At 31.4% G+C, this 18,634-nt stretch overlaps 1 protein-coding gene across 2 annotated transcripts in view; it reads left to right on the forward strand.

Moving 5' to 3' along the window:
- LOC107441683 (cytochrome P450 9e2) overlaps positions 1-18,634 on the forward strand; it is a 47,362-nt gene that overhangs the window by 6,577 nt on the left and 22,151 nt on the right. The window contains exons 3-6 of one of the 2 annotated variants that reach the window (XR_011637234.1): positions 4,083-4,135; positions 6,584-6,680; positions 10,618-10,731; positions 13,089-13,177. Coding sequence is in view for 1 of the 2 variants with exons in the window: in XM_071183210.1 (XP_071039311.1) it covers positions 13,166-13,177 (12 nt within the window). In the remaining variant the exon portion in view is untranslated. Of the gene's footprint in view, positions 1-4,082; positions 4,136-6,583; positions 6,681-10,443; positions 10,511-10,617; positions 10,732-13,088; positions 13,178-18,634 lie in introns of those variants that run through there. The other variant, XM_071183210.1, reaches the window with a different exon arrangement.

Raw genomic sequence — 18,634 nt, forward strand, 5'->3', positions numbered from 1 at the left:
AAATATATAAAAGCGACACCGATGTCCTATCTGCGTCAAAGGGTAAATAGCAAAATCCACAAGGAAATATGTACTAACTGGACCTGTTGCTCCTAACTTGGTCTGGCGCATGTTACAATACTGTCACTGGTCCAATATACAACTTTAGACCAAACAAAAATAATTTTTTCTTCTTAAAAAATTGGTATTTAATATTAAAAGGAATGAAATTTTGGTATGTTCACCTATTTTCAAATGTAAGTAATGCAGGGATTCATTTTCAAGAAGAATTCGTTTCAAAAATTACTCAGCAGCTAAAAATCAAAAAAGGAAATGTTTACACTGGAATAATAATACTTGGAATAATAATACTTACACTGGAATAATGATAATAATCTTCAATAGAAGTACTTGGACGCAAAATAAAAAATCGACCACCCTGAACAATTAAAAGATCAATTACTTAGGAATTATTTGTCCCATTTCCCTCAAATTTTGTATTTTGAAATGTAAAATTACATTTTTCAAAATTGTATACCTTACAATTAAAAAATTTTTCAACTCATACTAAATAATAAAAACAGGAAAATATAATAAATATTTATTGAACTTTATTTTTTTGCATGAAACTATGGAAATTACTTTTTGAATGGAATTATTACATTATTTATTTATCTTGAGATCGACGAGCTTTATAATTGTGAGAAAAGTTTTTTCGATTCACTAAAAAATTACTCGAGGTATGACGAAATACGCAAAAAGTAAAATAAACAGGTTTAAATTGATCACCCTCCTGACCAAATTATGGGGACCATATTTCCTAGATTTTGGCTACTCCCTATATTTTGGGGTCAGAAATCCGAATCCATCTAAAAAATATGTTTTTTTCAGAGAGAGTACGTTTTTATGTCAAATTTCGTAATTTAATACATCGACAGTACTTATTAAATAGCATATTTGAAGTAACCCCTTTGAATCATTATGATTGAGTGAGTCCGTGAATGTGAAGATCCGATCATTAGATCAAAAGTTATTCAGTGTGGTCCATTTTTTATTTTTAACACTGTACAACACTTTTCCATTTCTGAAACTACAATTGTTATTTTGGAAAATTACTTTTACATTTAATCTGTATTTGTGTTTTGATTTTAATTAAAATTTTCAGAAATACTCGAGTTTTTAAAAATGCTGAATACTGTACAAGAAAATACATGCAAATTTTTATTTTTTCGCAATCAGTTTATTATAAATTCAGTAAAAGAGCGTAGTAAATTACGAAATGCATGAATCCTTTAATATCTGTTGCAATTTGAAAGCACTTATATTTTTTTTCCTATATAAATAGTTCAAAACAGAAAAAAGAAGTGCCAGGAAAGTTATTTTGCCATGAACATTAATCTAAGAAATTTAAGATAATCCTCGGGCACTAAAATACATTATTGAACTTAACATCGAATTGTATGCTTTTAGCCGATATTTTTAATATTAAATTGGAGCTTTCAATAAAGACAAATTTTACTAAGTTTAAGCTTGTTTTAAAATTAATATATTACCACAATTATCGAAGTTAAAACTCGGTTATTAGACCTAAATATATAAATTAAGACGGAACACAAGTACTATATTCCATAACCAATTTTAATTCAGTTCTTATTTACACACGCTAAAGTTCAAAAAAGATAATCACTTTAAGGTGACAAAGTTGTTACTCATTATGAGGCTATTTATAATGACGCAACAACGGAGAACATATTAGATTAAGATTTAACACTCACAATCATGAAGGTTTCGTCTAAGGGGTTAAGGGGATTTACGGCTAAGGTTGGGATTTACGGCTTAGAAATAATTTTGGGTTTTGTACTATATTTTTCAACCACATTTTTTAAAATTTTTTTAACAAAAAAGTTGGCATCATTAATCGTTAAGAATTGGGTACTTAAGGCCAGTTTACACAGCCCAAGTTTTTGAATCCGAGAAATTGGAGGGATTTCTCTGTCCAAAAAATTGGATGATTCGTCGACACTGTCCAAGTTCTTGAATGTCTCTGATTCGTCGAAAGAAAAACTTGCACATGCGCATTGTTCATATTCATCATCATAAAATAATACTTACATAAGTTTAAAATTGCTAAATAAATTCAAATAAAATCATAATAACACAAATAAACCGCAACAGATCAATTTACTTGGGCTAAAATATATGAAAACAAACTAGAAAATGACATAATTTGCTGCCTGCTTGTTTAGGTCACAAAACCTAAGACGCTGATTGGTTAAGGGAGAAAAAACTTGGATGGAAAGTAGAACATGTTCTACTATCGTCCAAGAAGTTGGACCAAGTTTTTGGATGATTGTTTACACGATCCAAGCTCAAAGCAAAGCAAGTTTCCATCAATATCAATCAATCTCTGTCCAAGAAATTGGATCGCCTAAACAGGCCATTACAATTCGAGAAAATTATCACTGATACACAGACTATTGACCACAGCACCAGCTGATCATTTATAAACAAGATGGCGTGTTAAAATAGAGCTAAATTTCCTTACAGAAGTTTAAACGTTAATTAACGTTAAGTTTAAAAACAACACCGTATCGGACATCGAATTTGTTAAAATATAATTCACTCTCGTCTACGCCTTTTGCTTAACTTAAATTTAGCATTTGTTTGTGTATTGTATTGTAAACGTGATGTATTTTTGTTTTGTGTACTAGGCAACTTCGATGCATGATTAGTTCTTGTATAATTAGTATTTTTTAGATAGCATAGTGACTGTCTTTGTGTTAAGTAAGAAATATATAGTGAAATATTTGAGAAAGAATCTTTGTGAAAGAATATAGAATGTGTCTTTTAAGAGAAGTGATACGCGGCGGGATTAACTTACTCGGAACTCAGTTGCCAACATAAGCAAATGCCCGTTTCAACAACCAATCAGGATTGAGATATCCATAGTACGTGGCTTGCAGGTATACCATTTCCGAAAGAAAATTGTGAATTTTAAATTTTTTAATATGGCACTATTGTGTAAAGTGTGTTTTATACCGCACACCTAGAGTAAAGTGATACCAAGTCTGCCATAATCACCACTCTTACTAAACGTATTTTTAGAATCCTTGCCAAAAATGAATTCAAAATAATCTATAGATTAGGGATCAAAAACTAACATTTAAATGAAGAATGAAAACGAAAATACCCTTGAGATCTAACAAGTCAATACTAACAACATTCTAACTTGATTGATTATCCGATAAAGCACATACGTATTGAAATGTTATTGTTAGAACTTATTAAAATTTCCCCAGGCAAACAAACTGGTTCGTATGTTTTTCATTCTGCTTTCTTCGCAAACAATTATTCATTCACTGTTAAAAAAAAATTGGTGTCAAGTTATTACCATTTTTAGAGTTGAAGTAAACCAAAATTTTCTACGGTGCATGTATTCACATTTTTTGATACCTTTTCACTGTTATACTTGTAGTTTCAATATTCATTTTTTGTTTGTTTGTTTACAAACAACTCATATTTTCATTTGCATTAGAATCAATTTATGGTTGAATAGCAAAAACGTTTCGTTTAGCATATTTTTGAAGGGAAATATATTAATAAAAAAAGTATATTTTTAGTAATTCTTTCAAATAATTGTTATTTTGTCAATTTTTAATAATATTTTGAACGACAACTACAGTTTTGAGTTTAAAAATATATTTAGCTTATCTCAACAACAATATTTTTTACAGTGTTACTTCTTACAGTGTGAATTTTTTTTTTTAAAATGCTAATTCTTCAGTATTTTATTTTTTTTACTCAAATATTAATGTGCAACACTTAATGCACACATATTTTTTTAACATAATTTTTAAAAAGAGTTCTAAAAATGTACATTAAGGGTAGTAATTTCAGAACATCTTGTAAGAATACTCCCAAGGCTATTTTGTGGTACATGAAAGTTAAACGAAGCTACTATTGATGCTATTGTCGATTCTTAATTATATTTTCTTGACAGTGTCACAAGTCACTGAATATGTTCAAATTTAATCTTAACTATTTGCTTAGTCAATGTATAGAATTTAATGAACATTTTAAAACGTTTGGACACTTTTTTACAGCCGATTCATGTTCTTGAGCTAAACAGATACTTTTCCTTAGGACCAGTTTACGGGTAAGTAAATTTAAATTTAATTCCTTTTAGCTAACTATAATTCTCTTCTTTATAAGCACTACGGCGCTACCCAGACCTCCACTGTGTCAATTACGCGAATTTCCATACGTTTATTATATACAAATTTAATTCCCCAATTATTTAAATTCTCATGTCTTTTTCGGTATCATTCAACCATCTCGTTAAAGTCGTGGTGGCTCAGGGGATATAAGGTGCTCCGGCTTTGAATAACAGCGATGACTTGTGGATGCAAATTCCGCACCCAGATCACACTGGCCATATTGCTGACGTAAAATATCCTCAGTGGTAGACGGTTTATGTGTTAGATTCCCCTTGACGTCAGGTTAACCGTGGAAGGTTTCCGTGGTTTTCCTCTCCATGTAACGCAAATACGGGTTTACACTATAGAAAAGTCCTTAATGAAGGCAAATTTCTTCTAATACTTCATCCAAGAGTTCATCTCGATTGGGTTCAAAATTATAAGGCTACGGAGTTGAACATAGGAATCCAGAAGACAAGGGAACTTCTAGATCAAGTACTGGGAGAAATTTTCCTTCGTCGAGGACTTGATGGAACTAACCCGCATTTGTGTTACATGGAAAGGAAAAACCACGAAAACCTTCCACTGTTAACCTTACGGCAAGGGGACTCTAACCCATGATCCTTCTAGCACTGAGGATACTTTACCCCAGCACTGTGGTCGGTGCAAGCCGGATGCGGAATTCATATCGATCATACATCACTGTGATTCAAACATGGTTCACCTCATTGGAAGGCGAACGCTCTATCCTCTGAGCCCTCACGGCTCCTATATCTGTGTTACAAAAATACTGATTTTTGCGGCGAGAATGGTTGTTTTTTAGCTCTTTTTAAATTTAAAATTATCTATCCCCTCAAGAAACAGCCGGAACATTTCTACAATTAAGTTTTACAGTCCCTTGCCGCCAGTCTGATCATGAGAAGTTTTCGTGGTTTTCCTCAACATGTAACGCAGATGCGGGTTAGTTCCGTCAAAAAATCCTCTACCAAGGCAAATTTTATCCCAATACTTGATCCAGGATTGGTCCGTGTTTTCTGGATTGGGTTCAAAATTACAATGACGCAGATGGGCCGAATGTGACCTTTTTGCAAATTTTTTTCATATTTTTTTGCATATTTGCACTACGGTCGATGCAAACCGGATGCGTAGTTCGTATTGACCAGCCATTGCTGGGATTCGAACCCGGTTCATCTCATTATAAATTTAAATTGTCATTTCACTCATTTTTGAGGCCGGGATAACCTGGTTGGTAGGACACTGGCTCATTGGCTTGTTTTCGTAAGAACGTGAGTTCAAATCGCTCCGGCCGAAGAATCCCCGTATATTAAATGGTGACTGATGCACGGTGTGGTCACAAAGTCCTCCGCGTTCCCATAACAAATAAATACTCCGGGGGTTCTGAATTGAATATTGATCATTCTTTGGTTCAGGTCAGAATTATGATCTTTGGATGGAGTATGAATGGAGTATGGTTGGGTCCTCCCTCAAAAACGGGCTATCACGTGCGTGTGGTTGAAGTCGTATTCTTGGCCATAGATTGCACCTCTAAAAAACAAGAAAAGAGTGAAACGTCTTAAAAATTTGCTTGATTTCAAGCAGACTTGCTGATATTGGCAAGTGGCAAAAGTAACAATAGCCCAGTTTTGCACAATTCTATAGAATTGGTAGATGAAAACGTTTCCCATAATTAAATTGATACTCATATAAATATTGAAGATTTTGATACTCACACTAGTGTGGGTGTGATAAGCGTTTGCTAACTTCAAATGGCTTTTTCTCGAAACAGCGCATTTCATAAACTGTAAAAATAAATCTGTTAAATTACCAGAAAAAAGAACTGCCAGCTGGTGTGCCTGCATAAAACCCTTTATTTCACAGAAAGAAACTGTTATTTAAGAACCAAAGCATGTTTTTTTTAAACAGATAAGTACTGTTTATTTTATCAAACAAGTTCTATTAATTTTACGAAAAAAATTCGATTCCAGCTGTAGTTGATTGATACGAATTCTGCTCCCGGATTGTCCCAACTGCAGTGCTGACGTAAAATATTCCCAGAGTTAGAATTATCATGAGTTAGAATCTTTTGTAGACGGGTTAATCGTAAAGAACTTTCGTGGTTTTTTTCTTCGTGTAACGCTCAAGATCTGTCAAAAACTCTTCCACGAAAGCTAGTTTGCTTCAGAGCTGAATCCAGGAGTCCCGATGTCTTCTGGGATGGGTACAAAATTTCAGGACTATGGAATTGAACAATGGTAGTTCTTAAACTCAGAATCGGTTCAGTTGTTCAACGACGGTGTTAAAATTCAATAATAATGTTTGTATACTCTTAATTCTTTTATTGAAAACTTTATTAAGTTATCATAGGCTCAATGTGCTCTAAAATAAACTTATTTCATAATCTTTTTCAGTTTTTTTGAAGGTCATCGTCCAGTTCTAGTAGTAGGTGATCCAAAACTTATTAGAGACATTTTTATCAAGGATTTCCCGATTTTTATGAATCGAAGAGTAAGTTTCTTCTAAGTCCATGTTCTAAGTATGTTCAAGTTGTTTACTAATTCATACTAATAAGAGGAAATATTCATTGCGTCAAATTTAATCCTCTTGTGAAGGAAAAAGAAATTTACTCTGTAAAGAAAAGGTGTTTACTCTGCGAAAAAATTGACCTTTCTGAATCAGGCGTCCGAAAATTCTAAAAGTTTCACGAATGAAAACTTTATTACAAATTAGCACAGAATCCATCATTCATACACTGCAAAAAAAATTAGACTAAAAAATGGTTGCAATTGCTGAACACCAAAGAGAAAGACTACCCTTAACTCTTGAATCTAATGTTTCATTACACCAATGTTCTTTTTCACTATTTGTTGTAAGGCAGCAGCATCCATTTTTGTTATTCATTAACTTATAGTTACAATAGGGTACACATATGAGTCAGTAAAGTTATTTTTAAAATGTTAAGTAAGAATCATTAATTTAGAATGCATATATACACTAATTCGTAAAATAAAATTACTTTGCAAATGAAACATACTCGTAGCTAATACAATAACTTAAAAAAATTCGAATTAGGCTTAATAGAACGGAAGCGGATAGAAATTACAAAATATAAAATCACTTAATACAACTCTCAGAGTTTTTAAAATCAAAATATAATTATCCTTACCACACAGCTAAAGTTATACATACATAATTCATGGCCAATATTTCTTTCTCTTTATGAATAGCAACATTGACATTTACAACAAACTCTCATCAGCTTATTCCAGATTGTCAACTAACAACTCGTGATTATTCTACTTGGCGCTTCTAGATATTCAAATCGCGCCAACATTGGTGTTCTCCGAAGTGAAAATCATTCTAATTTGATGCAAAAGCGTGAAAGTTCAGTGTAAGATTATTCTATTTTATTGTTTAGATTTAAATTACCCCCCTTAAATCGTATAGGGAAGCTCGATTTGGTGTTAACCCGGAAGTATTCCTTGACCCAATTTTTTTTTGGTTTTTCAGCGTCATATTCGAAGGGATATCACAACCACAGTTCCTACAGTGTAGCGCAATTACTGTGGTCAATAACTATTATAACTTGTAGCGATATAATAACTTGTAGCGATTCCTGGTCAATAACTTGTAGCGATTCCTGGTAAATACGGGTTAGTATAGTAAAGAAACAAGGTTCAAACGCAACAAATTTTTTGAATATGATTGGTTCAAATCCTCGTGGATCCATCAAGGGTCCCAATGAGGTCACCCCTCAGGCTGAGCGTTAATCACAATTATGCATTTAGAATAACATATTATTAAAACCAGCCTTTATGAATAATAGTTAGTTTATCCCTTTGCCCCCCCCCCAAATGCGAATGTACACTTCTGAAAAATTGATGATGTTATTTCAATGGAACAGAACATATTTTCTCTGTTATTCTCACTGTATAATACGCAAAAAAAGAAAGAAAACGGACTACACTGAGTAATTTTTGATTCAATCGGACCTTGACGTTCCATAACTCAATCTTAATGGTTAATCTTTACTTTATCCTTATTGGAGATGCTCGAAAATTACATTAAAAACTATTAATTTAAATAAAAACTTAACAAAAGTACTCAGTATCTTGATTCTTCTGCATGAATCTCCGTGTGATTAAAGCTTCCTAATTTATCCGCTCGAATATTAATTTATTCGTTCTCTATAGAATGCTCAGTATCCGAAAAGCTACTTAATTTTCGTTGTTAACTACAAGTACTTTTCTTACAATAGTAGTTAACAACAACTACTTTATTAAAAATGTAGTGACTATGAACTACTTTTGAAATGTAATCACTACTTTTAGAAAACGAACTTTTCTGGAGAACTTAATTCACACAAATGTTCAAAATGGNATTCCCCATAATTCCTCATGTTTAAATAAGCTCTTTTTTTTAATTTCAAACCATTTTGAACATTTGTGTGAATTAAGTTCTCCAGAAAAGTTCGTTTTCTAAAATTAGTGATTACATTTCAAAAGTAGTTCATAGTCACTACATTTTTAAAAAAGTAGTTGTTGTTAACTACAATTGTAAGAAAAGTACTTGTAGTTAACAACGAAAATTAAGTAGTTTTTCGGATACTGAGCATTCTATAGAGAAGGAATAAATTAATATTCGAGCTGATAAATTAGGAAGCTTTTATCACACGGAGATCCATGCAGAAGAATCAAGATACTGAGTACTTTTGTTAAGTTTTTATTTAAATTAATCGGTTTTGCTAGTTTTTAATATAATTTTCGAGCATCTCCAATAAGGATAAAGTAAAGATTAAGTAATGTATCGATCAGAAAATACTTCATATGATTAATTGTTATATAAAATTATTCTCTAATCTTTTACTTGCTTTTTTGCAAGCTATTTATTGCTTGAAACCTGAAATAATACTTAATTTAAAATATTTAAAATGATGCGTAGTTACTTAAATCATAGCTCGTGCACTCTCCTAAATCTTACCCTTCGACCTAAGAAAAACGTATCAATTTCAATTAGTGAACAGGTCATTTTCAAGTATTTTAAACTGTACTAAACCCAAAAAAATTGAAAAATAACCGAGAACTAATTCTGAACTAACTTTACGCCCAACATCAAATTTCTCATCTAACGAATGTGGCTCATAATAAGAACGTAACAACAGAACTATGGAGTGGGGATAGTCTGGTTAGCAGGATGTTGGGCCCATGTCCAAGAGGTCGATCACCGCCGGCTGATGACCCCAGAGTACAAAAAAATGACTGGTGCACGCTTAATCTGTCGGGGATCACAAAGTCCTCCAAGTTTCCATTGAAATTCACAACCTCTGGGAGTACTGGATCGGAGATTGATCGTGCTCTGGTGTCAGGTCAAAATTAAGATCTACGGATGGATGGTGTGTAAATGTGTCCTCCCTGTAAAGCGGGTTGTGACCTAAGTTGAATCTTGGTCATAGATGGTAAACAAGATGGATTGGTAAATAAGAAGAAGCGCATTCCCCTTGCTATAATGGTATACAAAAACAACAACAGAACTCTGATCAGAAGGGTTTAAATATTTTAGTGCGTAATCTTTAATTGAACTGACATTTCGCCAGCCGAAAACCTCAATCAATATCTGACTCAGTCGGAAAGAAAGGAAATTTTTTCAGTAAATTCAATGATATTTAATATCTTTACGATAAGATATATTTTCCTTGTATCTAGAAAAGGAAAAAGTGATGAAAAACCTCTAGGTTACAAGCCTTGTGGTTTGTTAAGTTATGATACAGTAATTACTGGTTAGTAATGCATTTTGATAGACAGATCCGTCCTAGTACCTTTTATGGTGAAGCTTTCAATCAAACCAATTTCAACACTTAATCATAAGTACTCAATATTTTTGAGGTTGATACAATTTAGGAAGCAGGTGGTATGAATTAGATAATTGGTTTCCTAAAACGTACCATTTGCAAACTTTTGGAAAACAATTAGTTTTCAGTACTTACTCTATAAATATAATTACGAAAAAATCTATTTTATTATTTAATATAACATTTAATATTTCAAATGTTAGTGATTTGTTACTAAAAAAATTAATGGTGAAAAGTGGTACAATTTAGGGAAATTTCCTAGATACTCTTTAGAAACTGTCTTTAAATCTAAACAATAAGAAAATTAAAAGCTTACACCACGCTCACTCGCATTTTTACTTTTCATGAATTATTGTTTATCTCCAAATAGCCAAACTTAGGTACTTTTGGATATCGTCAGATAACAACGATAAGTTGTTTACCAACGAGCACGAGAAGGTGTAAGTTTGTTTTCGCCTCGCACGTAGCTAAACATTCCACAGAAACAGAAGTTCGCTTTTTTTTTCTTTTTAATATTGCTAAGAGAAGATATTTGACATGTTTTACGATAAATATAAATATTTATTTAACTAAATAAATGCGTTTCTGTTTATTTAGATTTTTCAAGGTGACAGTATTACGAAACAATCTCTTTTAGTTAATGAAGGAGAATATTGGAGAAGAATTAGGTCAATCGTCTCTCCTACATTCACAGCAAAAAAGCTTAAAAGAGTAAGTAATTTAAAGCAGTTTTGTTATTAGAAAAAAAACTATAGCGTAGATTAGAAATAAACACTTTTATTGAGAATAACAGTACATATTAATAGAATATTATGTAGGGGAGAGTTGGATAAAACGGGATAGTCGGACAAAACGGGATACGTCGCCTAGGGACCAGACTATTGCAGCTATCTAGTGGACAACGACAGAAACGTGTTATTCGACCGTGATTATATCATTCTCGGTGCGTCCCGCCTCGAGATCACTATTTGATAGAAAGTTGTAGGTCTCAGAACTTTTTTACTCTATTTTTTTGCCATTTTCTACATTTACGTGCGTTGTTTTTTACATTGTACTGCCTACATATATGGGAATAAAATTCCGGTGAGTATTAAATTTAATTAACCATTTATTTACCAATATTTTTATGTGCAGTCTATCTAATTTTCTTTTCACATTTAGGCAGCAGCCATGTTTGTTTCAAAAAGTGTCGGAGTCGGACAAAACGGGACACTTGTGAGTTGGATAAAACGGGATAGAGTTTTTTATGTCCCGTTTTATCCACCTATTTATTTGTTGGATTATTACCTTTTAAAATAGCCATATATTAATGTAGGCCTAGGCTTTTTAAACAACTTATTTATATTAGCTATATATATTTTTGAAAAATTTAGTCTTTTTATATAGTAATGCAAAATTTGTTTATTAACGTTCATTATTAAGCATTTAATTTTCGACTCTAGGATTTCACATCTTTCTTTAGAACTAATTGTAATGTATTTCTCTGATGAAGACTTGAGCTTTTTTATGTATAAACAATATTATTAATATATTTGCATTATTTATAATTTTATATTTATATATATGCAAAAATTTAAACATTGTAAACCCTATCCCGTTTTATCCAACCCAGGTATGCTAAAACGGGATATGTAAGAGTTTGGAAATTAATTTTTTTTTCTATTTCACAGTCAGTAAAATTAGTTTAAAATATGTTTTTTGTGTGCTTCGATAAATCTTGTAACTACAAAAAAATTAATGTATGATTTTCCTGAACAGATATTTCGTAGTAAATATAAACAATAATGGTATCCCGTTTTATCCAACTCTCCCCTATTAGTAGTCTCTTCCTGAATTCAGTAATTATCACCAAACCCCAAAGAAACCTGTTTGAAATTGCCCTTCACTTGCACGAATTCACCTCTTCGTGGTTTAATGACTTAAAAGCCTTAATGACTTAAATGACTTAATGACTTAAATGACTTAAAGTTATGCTGCGCCAAACACATGGTGGTATTTCGTGGAATGTGTAAAGGAACATAACTGTCAATCAGGCTGATTATCCCCTAATCACTCCAATAGTTACAAAATATTGAAATTAAGCTTTTTTTAATTATCTTTTTGTCTCGTAGAAAACATATGGTCCAAATTTGAGACTTGGTAAAATCGTTATTAAGCATTCCTGCCAACTAGAACTTCCCTTAATTGTCCTGATAAACCTTGATAATTACAAATGTCAAAATTAAACCAATGTTTTTTTTCCTGTTATCTCATCGCACGTTGTCCAAATTTGACACTTCTATTTGGTAATAACTTGTTATATAACATTATAGCCAAATTTAAGCTAATCACAACTAATTAACCCGGTAATTACAAAACATTGTAAGGAAGACTAAGCCATTAAGATTGAGTCCTAGAACGTGAAAATCCGATCATTAGATCACAAGTTATTCAGGATATAAATTTACACGTGTATTTTTTTTGACTCACTGTACATTGGCAATGGGCTTCGTCTCGAGGAACTATAGTGGCAATGGGTTTGAACAATCCCGAATAACAAAAATTGGTAGAACAGGAACTCGATTAGATATTTAATGTTTAAATTAATCAAAATATTTACGCGATTTTAGCTCATACTCTTCTAGAATCTAGCCTGTATCTAACGCTTTATTAATATCATTTTTAACGCCAACACTTTATTAACATCAAGAAAAACTATAGTACACGCGGTGAAGATATCTATCAGAAGTTATGAAAATTTTATGTGCTGCTAATTGGCATAAATCAAAAACCAATATTCTTGTTCCTCAACAACTAACCATTTTTTTCTTATTTAAAACTATTTTTTTTTTAAAGAAAATTGTAATTTCTGAAGCTTTACTTGATATTTTTAGGTCTTGTAAGTTTATATTCAGATATTTTTCATTTTATTAAGACATCAAAATGAGACATTTATTGTATGATCCTTCAGTATATAAAAGTGCATATATTTCTGAATGTAATGGTAAATAGAAATGTTTACATAAATTGATTATAGTTTAGTATTATTAAATTTTGAAATTGATTATATTTTAACTTTTTCCCTCTAGCTTTTGGGCATATTTGAAGATTGCTCCCAAACAATAGTTCAAAATTTCAAAATATCTGCACAGAAAAAAGAACCAACATGTGTGATGAGGTCAGATGTTTTTTAAATCTTCTTAATTTTTTTTTAAAACGTATTTTTTTGAATATATAATATCTAGAACTGGCTTCTTAATTTTGGTACTTAAGAAAAGGTAAGGAAATATGAAACAATTTCGAGGAAAAGTAGAAAAGTCATCTTTCTTATCACAAATCACTATTTTCTTATGCTTTAATAACAGTGTTGTTAAATGTCCGTTCTCTGAAGGTTTCTGTAATCTTTTCATTTCCAATCCAAATTGATCCTAATGTGTAAGTCTTAAATAACTAAGATTTTTTTTATGAAAACAAAATTCTTTTTATGAAAATGTATATAATTTATTTAATCTTCAATTTATTTTATTTCTTTAGTGCTTTTTACTTCCTGGCATTATCTTAAAAATATTTTCAAGTCATCTGCTTTTAAAGGAGCTACTGTGCAATTTTTCAGCGACTTCATAAAAAATATAATATCTGCAAGAAAAAGAACTAAACAAGTTAGATTATTTTTTTATAGATACTGTGTCTGTCTCATAAATATATTTTTAACTGCTTTTTTTCACTTGCTTTAGGGCGAGATACGAAAACTGATATTTTATGATTTTACAAAGTTTTCATTGCAATTTTGACCTTTAGAGTAGGCCGAAAAAAAAACTTTTTTTAATTTCGTAACTCTTTACTGTGGAAAAGTTACGCTGAATCTAAGAAAATTAACAACAACATAAACATTTACAATCGGTCAGTTTCTTCCATTCATACATCATACTAAAAATTAATTTGGGCTTGAGAAAATCATGCATTTATAAAAAAACATTTAAGGCTGCTAAAACATTTGAAATGAATACACTTAATTTCTTGCGCCTGGTTGATGGTTTGTATAGTCAAAATAATTGAATTCGTATTAATAATTAAAATTTACGTTCGCGTAACGTTTTAGAAAAATCAAAGGTTTGTCAATTTTAGGTAATTTTCACTTCTCTCGTTTTGTTAAGGCAGAGCAATACATAACAATCAACTTAGGCTGTTCCACGCCAAGTTCCAACTACATCTCACCAAACTAACCATACAATTTTTCGTTTCGGTATTTACAGCTATTTACAAAGCTTTCCTATGGAATAGGAATTTTTGAGATATAAAGTTTCCTTTAGTGTGTTTTCTACTGGATAAATGAGGCACAACTTATTCAGATTTTCGCGTTTCTTGAATACATCCATCACTAGCTTCATGTGCACTGATTTTATACGAAGTCTCCGTCACAAGTTTAGATACACCTTTATTTTCACAGTCTGGGAGTGTCAAGAAATTTTCATTATTTGGTGAATTATGTGTATAGTTTCAGAATTGATGATAGATTTAATATTACGTCTCATATCATTGGGAAGGATTTATCACGTACGAATTCCGATTAATGATTATAAAGTAATCCGAAGCCTTAACGATTTCTACTGTAGAGTAAAATTTGGTCCTTGCCCAACAAATTCTTGTCTACCAACAATATCTGTTGGACATATTTTAATTGCAATCACCTTGAAAAATTGTCCAGAAGATATTGTGAATCGGTATCCTGTTTCTTTGTCCCATTCCTGATGACTAACTATTGTCAACAGAGATATAAAGCTGCATGAAATCAGATATTTACATATCCAACACTCACCCCGCAGTGTAGGGCATTCGGGTTTTCTTTTTCTCAAATAAAGATTTTAACAAAATAATTCAGCTACAAGCCGCACTAATACCTTATTAATGCAGTACCACAATAAGCAAGCAGCTTTATATCGACATTTCCTCTCCATATGCACTGACACTGATTTTAAATAAGAGAACTAATTTGACACTAGAAAGACTGAAACTTAGTATATACCTACGTTGCCCAAAAGCAGTCAAAATGACTGGATTGTAAAAAAATAAATAATGTGTAAATAAATTTGTTTGAAATTAATTTTTGGTATTTTTAATATTATTTATAGTTATATAACAAGTTATTAGTAAATATTAACAATAAAAAATTATATGGTGTTCAAAATGCTAAGAAATTGTGTTATTATATACATCATAGTTTTTCTAATTGAAATTAAAAGTAGTCAAAATGACTTCCTTAGGCAATCTAGTGTTAAAAAATTCTTGTCCCTTCTCATATATTATTATTTTCCCTTGAGACTTTTTAATCTATAAAATTGTCTCCTCACTGGAGATTTATATACATTAGGAGAGAGTGGGGTCAATTGTAACATTTCTTACTTAACTATTTTTAACTAACAAAAAATCCTATATATTATTAGTATTAATTCACAGACGAGTAAAGTAGACTATCCCCAACTAGAAAAAAAAATCTTATTTTAAATGTAATTATATTAGTTATTAATAATTTTTGACAATGGTGCACTCGTTACAATTGTCCCTACTTACGGGGTCAATTGTAACAATTCATAAATTCAACTAAAACATAGTTACTTATACATATTATCATAGTTGTGATATATTTTTTTATTGATCAAAATAGTAGTGATATTTTAGGAGTAAAAATAATAATGAGCAGAGACCTAAAGGGTTAAACTTTTAACTTTAAGGGGTTAAAAATTTTAATTTATGCTGTGAAAGGTGACAAATAAAATAATGCACATGCAACATAATATAAATGATATAGGAAACTATTGGTGGTTCTTAAAGAGTTAAGTAATGGTTTGTAAACATAAGATTATTTATTTTCAGCTGTTACAATCGTCCCTTTACTTATTGTTACAATCGTCCCCAAGACGCCATTTCAGCTTCATTTGTTAAAAACAATGCTAGTTAATTAACAAAACTAATCTTTTTTTTTTTGAAATGTTAATTAAGGTGTCCACTTACATATTTGGTTAATAATTTTTATTTGTTTAAACAAAATTACTTTGTAACAATATAATATTCTAATACCAAAAAAAGTACTTACGTAGCGTGAAAATATCTTTTGTGAAGTAACTCTTTCAAAAGTACATAAAAATAATTGCCAGCAGGGGTGTTCATGTAGATTTATTAAACACACCTTGTGCGCTACCTTGGAACCAAATCTAGAACCCGACACTGGAAATTTTTGCTCTGTTACAATCGTACCCTGTTACAATTGACCCCACTCTCCCCTACTCACATCTCCAGTGATTTATAGTTGACTTCGTTGAAACTAACATAATTCGTTGATTAACAGAACAATCCATGAAAGGCAGGGAAGGGGACTGAACTAATAAAAAATCAATATTAGTCTCATCGCTGAGATATTACTATAAACAGTGATGATGAACACCAAATGAAACATAATCAATCAGAAGATTTACAGATCTAAACCAAGATGATTTGGATTGCGGTATAGAAATAATTTACAGAGTCTCATTCTTGTGTGGTTCTATCAGTGATGATAGTCAATAGTATAATATTAGAGTATATATAAGTGCAAGAGTCCAAGTTAGGTATAGATTCATAAAATAATCATTCATCATCAATAATCATAATAATCATTCATAATCTGAGTCTCTAAAAAAACAATTGCCCTGTCTAAGTGATCGGATCTGTAATAGCAATCCATTCATAGGCGTTAATTCAGTTTTTGCAAGTTTGAAAGATTTTAAAAGCAAGACAAACCCTCCCCTAAAAAAAGACAGGTAGAAATTTCGAATTATCAAACATTAATTTTCAACTTCGAAATTATTAATTAGAACTTTTGTGTCTGGCAGTGCTAGAGCAGGCATTTCCAGCACTAGCACTGCGAGACGTAGAAGGAAATGGTATTAAGTTAATCATCAATTCTAACACTATATTCATTAGAGAAATGCCAAAGTTTACCTCCAAGCTAGGGAAAGGTGTGTCAAACTTATGACGACAGAGAGGCATCGAATGAATCTGAACTAGGAACTAGAGATGGATATTTTTGAGCAACAATAAAGTCTAGATCAGGTATGCCTTATTTCTCCCAAAAATTCAAACTTTAAAAGCGTAATAGATATACAAAAGGTACCTTACACAATAGAGTAAGCCAAAGAATCCTTCTCCATTAGATATCTTTGCAGATATCTGTAAATATAATGTAATTGCCGCACGGGAAAATTGGAAGGTTGTTTGGATAGGGCTTAGGTGAAACTTTGCATGCAACTGGTGTTGTTGTTTTGGTCAATCCGAATGAACAAAGTAACTGAAGTGTGTTTGGTTCAAAAGTTTTATTTGTTCAAGTTTTTATTAATTTTATGTTCAATGCGGGAATGAAATATTTAACCAATCTTAGAATTTCTGAGTCGTTTTTATTCTTACACAATAGGCAACTTCCCCCCAGAAGAAAATTCCAAAACTTTTCAAAAAAAAAAATAAAAAAAAAAATCGACATGTCTAACTTTTTTCAATTTTTGAATTCTCCCGTTACAACATAGTAGCACATTCTAACATACCCTTTACATCACTTGTTATATGCCACGCTACAATGGATAAACACATATGCTTGCTGCACAGCTACAAAGCACTATGTTAAACATCCTATTTCAAATATTATTTTTCTTCTTTCACTATGTGTTTAAATGACATTCTTGAGAATCATTATAATTATTATGTGCAAATATTTCTTATGGAATATGATTAAGGTTTATAAACAAAAGAAAAAATATAATACAAGAAACTAAATTCATAAAATTAAAAGCGCTTTTTATAATAAGTTATTAAAAAAATAATAAATTANATTTTTTTCAAGTTCTTCGGCCTTTTCCTTAGGGAAATTTTGTTTCTTATTTGCTGCTAAAAAATGGCGTCTGATTCAGTCAATGACTTCGATGGAACTAAATGAAAACGTGATAAATTAATGTCTGATATTTACAGGCTCCCGCTAGACGGCGTACTCGAGCGTTGCGATCGCGAATAGGAAGAAACTATCGTTTTCATCCTTTTTTTTATTTTTAAAAACGGTTAAAATGAACACATTAAAACATTTGATCTGTTGCTTTTAAATGTTTTTTATTTATTAAAAAAGTGTGAAGCCAAAATTCTTGTTATCCGCTTTTCCTTCTGCCTTGATACAAACACTCATGATTTTTCTCGCCGTGTCGAATTGCAATTGCTCTACTTAAAGCATTCAAAATTATTTTCATAGGATTCATGTCTGGAGATCTGACTGATCATTACATTTGTCAATTATTTCTGATTTCAATGTAGTCTTCGACTGAACCAGCCCCGTATGAACGTAAATTAGTATTCATAAAAATAAACTGGGGACCAAAAATATCTTCGAATAATTCTACTTAGGAACCATTCTGACTGCTCGCGAAAAACTCTTTTACGAATAAGGATATACTTGTTCAAATATATTCACCTTCAAACCATTCAACATCGTGCCACTATACACAGTAATACCTCGTCATACCTCAATACCTCATCAGGCCACTATAAACCGACCTGCATTGCTGTCAGCTTCCATAGTGTATGAGGAGTGGTATTGCAGTACCAGTTCCTTAATTCTTTTCAT

The sequence above is a fragment of the Parasteatoda tepidariorum genome, chromosome 7, assembly GCF_043381705.1.
Source record: "Parasteatoda tepidariorum isolate YZ-2023 chromosome 7, CAS_Ptep_4.0, whole genome shotgun sequence".
NCBI classification, from domain to species: Eukaryota; Metazoa; Arthropoda; class Arachnida; order Araneae; family Theridiidae; genus Parasteatoda; species Parasteatoda tepidariorum.